This window comes from Hydra vulgaris, chromosome 08 (assembly GCF_038396675.1).
Source record: "Hydra vulgaris chromosome 08, alternate assembly HydraT2T_AEP".
Lineage (NCBI taxonomy): Eukaryota > Metazoa > Cnidaria > Hydrozoa > Anthoathecata > Hydridae > Hydra > Hydra vulgaris.
The window spans coordinates 27,116,214-27,125,000 of NC_088927.1; the positions used below are offsets into that span (position 1 = coordinate 27,116,214).

The following is an 8,787-nucleotide window of genomic DNA, read 5'->3' on the forward strand; positions in this document are numbered from 1 at the left end:
AAATTCTATAAACTGATGTTCTTTTCCGATAAACTCGTCTCTTCCCCTTGTCCTTTTTGTTTTGCCCCCCCCCTTCCTACACTCCTTTTCGAACGACTTCTTTTATGGATGGCCCCTAATCAAGGGTTATTCGGGGTGATCGGAAGTAAATAAAGCCATTAAGTTATTTTCAAACTAAAGCTCGATATTAATTGAGTTAATATCTTATTATTCCGATAACTTATTTTTGATATATTTAAATAACTTTTGTTGAGGAAAAAAAATTAATAATAGCAAAACATAGTGTAACATATAAAAAGGTTACTATTGATATAAAGACATAATATAACCAAGTATTATCAAATTAAAATTTTGTATTTATAATTCATTTTTCTTCTTATGTTAAAAAACAAAAGTATAAAAAACTAATTTGGTATTTTACTTTTTAGTTAAGTTGTAAAAATTATATATTAAATATACATATTCCCATATTTTTTGACGTATGCGTTTTTAATGTATATCTTATCATTTGGCATCAATTTAAAACCATAACACACCATTAACGCAATTTTTATTAAATTTTTACTTGATTTAGGATAACCGCGTCACAAACGTAGTTCTAATTAAATTTCTAAAAAATCATTATTGCGTACTATAACAATAGACAAATTTACAACCGCAATATGGACACACATCGACATTTAAAAATATGGCTTCCAAGCTCAGCTGTCCGTCTAAAACTTTATCTAACGCTATTCTGTTGCAACCAGTACATTTACGGTAAGTGTTTGCTAAACAAACTTGAAGCGTTAACGAGCACCTTAAGCTACAATGTTTATTTGGACAAATAGCATGATTTAAAGAGTCCAAAAATATTTCCAAACCACAAAACGCACATTTTTCACGCGAGCATTTCCACTGAGCCATATCATTACTTACAGGTTCAGAACATTTATTGGAAGGCGACGACGTTGATGGAAGCTCCCTTTGTTTTTCAAACACTTCTAAAGCGTACAAGGATTGATGATCACCAAACTGGTTATAACATCTTTTAGAAATATCCGGTGCTATGCAATCTGCCTGCCACAAAAAGTCAGCCATCAATGATAAGATTAGTATACCTACAAAAAATAAAAGAATATGCAGTTAACATTAACTATATATATATATATATATATATATATATATATATATATATATATATATATATATATATATATATATATATATATTAGGGTGATTCAGATTGTAATAGAAAAAAAAAAGTTCACAAAAAGCATTCTCCTCAAGGTTGCCTGTGTTCCTTTATCACCTAGGATCATGTGTACCAAAAATTAGACTAAAAGAAGCAATTTTAGGGGTTGCCATGTTTTATAAGATAAATTAACCATTGGTAAAATTTTGTGATTCTCTCAAATTTTGCAAATTTGTTTTTTTATTTAAGATATATATATATATATACAATTTTTTTATTTTAGATATATATATAACAATATATTTTGAATAAAAATTAATATGGCAACCACTAGATCTTCTGCTGTGGTGTGGCTTGTTGGTAAACATACACAAACTCTGTCAACTGGCAGACTTCCTTCAAGAGGGGATGTTCTTCGGGGGTTGCACTTCCATCATGTAGAAGAGAAACAAGAAGTGAAAAAAAGTATTCAGGCAACAATTGAACCAGTTCTCTCAAAGAATTAACAATGCAGAAAGAAAGTTAAAAAAACTTGACGAATATCTGTTGCTGAAAAAACACCAACGATCAAAATTGGACAGCTGTCAAATAAAAGAAGGATTTTTCAAAGCTGACCTGGAAGAACTTTTTGATATATCAACCAAAAATGCATCAGAAGTTATGAAAAACGATGAAGATAAAGCATTTTTACATCAGCAGCAAGAAGATCCATTAAGTTGTAGCATGGCAGGAATTGATCGGAATTTAACAGCTAGGGAGGTACGGAAACGAGTCCGAGAAACTAAAATGGAATTAAGGCATCAAAGCATTTCTTCTTCATCAGCAGAATCTTGACCGTAATCTTATATGGATAGCATGCAGACACCATGTCTTTGAAGTCATTTCCACCATTTTCATGACTGCATTTAGAAGCAGTGGAGGACCTGAAGTTGGAATTTTTAACCGTTTCCTAAAGCAATGGCCAGCAATCAACAAGGAGGTGTTCACTCTAGGGAATGAATAATTGTATAACTGTGATTTTTTTCTCAAACTCTGCAAAGAAATGGTAGTGTATTATGGTGAAGCAATTAAAGGTCAACAATCCAGGGATGATTACTTAAAACTCTTGAATTTGTGCCTTATTTTTCTTGGAGGATCAACTGCAACATCGGAGTTGAATGTAAAGTTTCGGGCACCAGGTGCAACACACAATGCACGTTGGATGGCAAAAGCTATATATTGTATGAAGATATATTTGTTTCAGGATCAATTTGTTATTACTGCAAAGGATGAGAAAGGAATAACAGACATAAGTCTTTTTGTGGCATTTATATACGGACAGTTTTGGAATGAAGCTCCGTTAGCTGAACGAGCACCATTCAGTGATGCGAAGCTTCTTCAATGGATTCAAGAATATCCAAATCTTACAATTGTAATTAATGCAGCAAAAGCTTTTCATTGCCATCTGTGATATTTTTCTGAACATCTAATAGGATTGGCTTTCTTTGATTCCCGTGCCAACAATAACACCAAGAGAGACATGGCAAACAACCTGAAACAACAGCCAACACAGAAATTTCTCTAAAGACTTGATGCTGCCACATTCAATTGTCACAGTGCATTGTCTTCCTTCGTTACACAACGCACCGCATAACTTTTCGATCTAATTTTGAAGAATGGCAAAGAAAAAGCTGAATCATTTTTAATGAAAGAATCTTCAGAGCGGGGAATGGATTCAACATATAATGAAATAAAGCACAAGGTTCGTCAAATGAAGGTCGTCAACGGTTGTGCGGAATGAGGCATAGCACTTCAACATAACATCCTTCAACAAAAGTGTTACGAAAGATGAAAACCAAAAGCAGTTTCTTCTTCAATTGGTTAATCTTCACCGAAAGAAATTTCCAGTTGCATCTAAGTCTACCCTGATGAAGATGACTGTTGAATGATGAAAATGATTAATCTATCATTGCCTAGTTTAATTTCATAGTAGTACAGTACTATATTATTGTTTGTTTAACATTAAACATCCACAATCCACCACATAATAAGTAATTGATAATAAATAATTGAAAAAATAAATTATTTTTTTTTACTTTTTTAACCTCATTCCAAAATGTGACAAAACATGGCAACCCCTAAATATCATCCGATTTGATTCAAATTTTGGAAAATAATTACTATTGTCATATAGAACAAAGGCAAGCTTGAGGGCAACTAAAGTTTTGAACCTAAAAATTTTGCATCACCCTAATATATATATATCTATATATATATATATATATATATATCTATATATATATATATATATATATATATATATATATATATATATATATATATATATATATATATATATATATATATATATATATATGTATATATGTATATATGTATATATGTATATATGTATATATGTATATATGTATATATGTATATATGTATATATGTATATATTTATATATGTATATATGTATATATGTATATATGTATATATGTTTATATGTATATATGTATATATGTATATATGTGTGTGTGTATATATATATATTATATATATATATATATATATATATATATATATATATATATATATATATATATATATATATATATATATATATGTTTATTATGTTAAATTTAGTATATTGAATTTCTGTTTGTTGCTGTTTTATAAATTAAACTTCAAAGTTTGCAAAAGCGAGAAAATGAATGGGTTTTTCGATTTTTTTAAACTTTAATTTTTTTCCAATAATATTTTTTGTCACTTCGTGCATAAGAATCTTAAAAAAGAATATTTATCTGAATCTGCCGAAATAAGTCATTTGCAAAATAAGAGTTTTGAAATTACGCATACAATTGAAATTTAATATAAGCAAAGTATTGAATAAAATGATCGAATTTACCACTACTCTTGTCAAGAGTCTATATTTGAAAATAATATATATATATATTTCGATTTTTAAATACTAATTACTTTTTATCTTCGAAATCAGTAAAACTTAAAAATATATATAATATATAACTTAAATAATATATAACTTCGGTCACTCATTGGATTATGAATTGCTAAAGATAATTTTTGAATAAATTTTTTTTTTGTCAAAATTGTTAATTAAAGAAAAACATTTTTTATAAATAATTAAAATAAGATTTTATTTCAAAATTTTATTATAAAATAACATTAGAAAACTAGTTTTTCATAACTTTTGATGTTAAATTTGTTATTTTGCAATGTGTTATTTGAATGTTGAACTTGTGATACTGCGATGTGTTCGTGAGATGTTAAGACTGTAATATTGTGATGTGTTGATTGAGATGTATATAGTGACCGAACTTAAGAGATGATATCAAAAGTTCGGTCGAACTAGCTGCTCTCATTTGAAATAAATATCGAATGTTTTTATTTCATTTTTACAATATACATTAAACGATATAGTTGTCTGTATAATATAGAAAAAAAAAAATTAACGTTTATTTAGAGATGTGATGTTCAAAGCTTAAGAGGCCGAACACCGGCGATTAAACGGTATACAAATAAAATCTAAAAAATAAAATTTTTAAAAATAAAAGAAAATATTGTAGGTAATTTTATTATTCATTTTTCCTAATTTATCAGAAAATTTATATATATATATATAAAAAAAAAGTAATTTTAATAAAGTCATTTCATTGATTCCTTAAAGAGACTTTGATATAAATCAACAGATGCTTCAGGTCTGGTTTTTAGACATATTTAGTCATATTGATCATTTTTTACTAAAACAGAAAAAAAAATCAATGGAAATTAAAATGAAAGACTTAGTCCTATATATGGTTAGTTGTTGTTTTTGCTCAATATTTTGCGTTTACTTAATAATTATACATTTAAAATGGAAATGGGCTTGTTTAGACCTAATAATTTTTTAAATAACATATGTCATGGGCGGGTCCAAAAAATTTTTATAACTTTAGTTTATGTAAGTTCTATACACCAAACATTTATATATTTATACTTATAATTTTTGGCAAACCATTCTTTTTACAAGAATAAGCTTGGGAGCAAAAATACCCTAAAATGTAGGTATCACTTGCCAAAGCGTACCACCAGAAAGAGATTTAATAGAGGTCTGGGTAATCCATATTTAACGTTAATGTTAATATACTAATAGATTATAATATATAAATTAAGTTTCCGTTATAAGCAACTCTTTTTAAACAGCCTTAATAACTTTTTACTATTTGTGTAACTTTTTTTAATCTCTGTTTATACAAATTTTGTTTTTTGAGTTTCTTTTTCTCCGTTCTTAAATTATAGTTCTTACTTTCGCGGAGGATTTTTGTTTAACTGTAAAAATGAAATTTTAGACTTCCAAGTGCAATGATTTAGCGTTATAAACACTATACAAAGGCCTCTGTTGATTTATGAATGGAGAAAGACTTAAAAGCAGATTATAATTTTTTTGACATAGAATGAAAAGAGTTATTAAGTTATATAAGTTTTTAAAAGGTCTATTGGAAGCCAAATTTTGACAACAAAAGACATGTTTTTAGTTGCTAAAGAAATTTTAAAAAATACATCAGGTTTATGGCATGTTATGGTCAAAGTGTAAGTACTAGGTTATGATTGGTCAAAGAGAATGTACTAGGTAATATTGAAAAAAAAAATTGTTTTTTAAAGAAATTGAATAAAGAATGGTTTGTTAAAGCAAGACATTCTAAATATATTTTTATATTTAGAGTTTTGGATTTATCTGGATTATGTTATTATTTATTAATAATAATGTGAGAATATTCCTGCTATCAACGAAACTCATATCATGGTAAATTCATACAAATACTTTTGTAAGATACATAGTACCCCACTATTAGAAGTACCCCACTATTAGAAGTACCCTACTATTAGAAGTACCCCACTTTTAGAAGTACCCCACTGTTAGAAGTACCCCACTATTAGAAGTACCCCACTATTAGAAGTACCCCACTATTAAAAGCCACTATTGAATTTAATATGCAAACAAATTAAAGTTAATCAAAAAAAACCCTGTAAATCAAAATCAAAGTCTGTAAGTCTTTGACTTCCTGATTCAATAATGCAAATACCTCAATTACACAAAGTTTTTATCTATTTATTTCAAAAAATGCAACAAATATATGTCAAGTTTATGACCAAAAGACCTATATGTAAACCTTTATAAAATATATGTCAGGTTTTTGACCAACCAACTGAATTTACTATCAACCATACTATCAGCCATACTATAAAACACCTCAAAAAAGTAAAAATAAGAGGAAAATATCTGCAAATATGAAATACTTAAATAGGTAGACTTTTTTATTAGAACAATGTATATATTTCTTTTTAAATCCAAGAAATTGATTTCTACAAAAATACATTGTTACATCCAACTGAATATAAGTAATGGAGTAAAATTTAAATCTGAATTATGGATAAAAAAATTTCCAAAAAGTCTAATTTATGGATAAAAAAAACCAAATGCAAATTTTGTGGTTAGACTTTTTTGTGCTTAAAACTATTTTTTTTAAATAGACTTTAATTTAGTTTAATTGTAACAAATTACTTTTTTCTTTCTTTCAACTCGCCTATTTCTAATGCCTTGCACATGTTATAAAGATACTGTTTTTGTTTTTTTTTTCAAAACACTTTTACTCCAAATGAGATTTATCTACAAATCTACTGTAGCTTATATAGATAACAAAGTGTTATCTATATACGCTATATTGTTTCCGTGACTAATACTGTTTCCATACTGCACTCCTTTGCGGCTGTAGACTATAAGATAGTCGATGTATATACTGAAGACGACAGCAGGCTATTTCAGTGTGATGCCAGAGATGTTATTTAAACACACGTTCATATGTATATATATATATATATATATATATATATATATATATATATATATATATATATATATATATATATATACATATATATATATATATATATATATATATATATATATATATATATATATATATATATATATATAGATATATAGATATAGATATATATATATATGTATAGATGCTGCCCCACCCCAAACCCTCAGTCGATGTAGCTTTGTGACAGCAGGCTATAAAATAGCCAATGTATGTACTGAAGCTTCCGGCAGCTGGGTATTTTAGTATGACAACACACTGCTTATCTAAACATGCATTTATAGTTGCATATATAACTTAAATTGCTAGTTTAGATGAGATTTCATTATTCTTCATTTTTTTTCTTTTTCTGAAAACGTGGCAAAATGCAAAACAAGCTATAGAAGATATATATATATATATATATATATATATATATATATATATATATATATATATATACATATATATATATATATATATATATATATATATATATATATATATATATATATATATATATATGTATGATATAAAAAAATATTCATACTTTTAGTAGATGTAGGTACTAAGCCACATGAGGTCCAATAAAGCCCATTGTTTAAAGTTTCCTGAATGAACAGACGCTCTATGACATCATTCAACTTTTGCAAAACAGGGTCATGCAAACCTTTTACCTCACCACTTTCTACTTCTTCACGTGTTAATATTGCCCTAAAGACTTTTTATTTATAACATAGTGTAGCACATGTTTTGACTGTGGTTTTTCCTGCATTTCTTAGATCTTCAAAAATGTTAAAAATTATTACACCTCTTAAAGTTTGCTTTTGAGCTCAGAAGAAGGTTTTGTTTTTAATTTTTTTTCTTTCAAATTATTATTACTAATAATAATTGATTACAACTTCAATATTCAAATTTATTTGATAAATCATCAGATAAAACTAGAAAAATAAAACTTACAGTAAAATGTAAAATCAAAAATGAAACAACTGCAAATCACAACACTTTAATGGAATGTAGCCTTGAACAAATATTTTAAATAAAAATATTGCAACTACTTTCATAACAAATTTAATTGTTATTCAACATCTTCTCATAAATCAAACATAACTGTAAATTAAATGCTAATAATTATGTAGCGCAGATACTTATATAAAATTAAAGACAGAGTTTAAAAACATACAAAAACTAATTTAAACCAATTATAGTTATATTAAAATATATCTTTTTATCATTATTTTCATTAACAATTAATTAACATCTAACTAAAAACATTTAAATTTTTAAATAAATAGTTTTTCAAAGTTTTCCCCCTAACAAAAATCGGATTTCAATGCGCTTTTAGCTTTAATTTTTTTAGCTTTAATTAGTAGTGCGGCCATGGCGCAGTGGTTAGAGCGCTTGCTTTATAAGCAGGAGATCCAGGTTCGAAATGAGCTTTGAACATATTTTCGTGTCACGGTAGGGAAGGAGGCGTAAACTTCTTGGTTAAATGCACTTCCGCAGTGCTCTGTGACAAGACTGTTAGGTCTTTTTGGGGCACCTAAATAACAACAACAACAAAAAAAAAAAACTTTTAGTTGTTTTTAAGATTTCAACTTTATTTTCTATTTATAATACTTAAATAAACTAATGTTTTAATAAACAATAAATTAAAAGTTTTGACTGTTATTGTTTTTGCAGCTTTAAATTTGTTGTTTTGTTTTTTCATAAATTATATTAATATGATAAATTGACCCTTTCATTAAAACAGTATTCACAGCTTTTAATGA

General features: G+C 27.0%; 1 protein-coding gene across 1 annotated transcript in view; it reads right to left on the reverse strand.

Moving 5' to 3' along the window:
• Positions 1-335: 335 nt before the first annotated feature.
• LOC101234503 (uncharacterized) overlaps positions 336-8,787 on the reverse strand; it is a 61,484-nt gene continuing 53,032 nt past the window's right edge. The window contains exons 8-9 of the mRNA XM_065803335.1: positions 7,566-7,729; positions 336-1,100 (exon numbers count right to left, since the gene is read on the reverse strand). Of these exons, the coding sequence (XP_065659407.1) occupies positions 622-1,100; positions 7,566-7,729 (643 nt within the window). The 3' untranslated portion in view covers positions 336-621. The remainder of the gene's footprint in view (positions 1,101-7,565; positions 7,730-8,787) is intronic.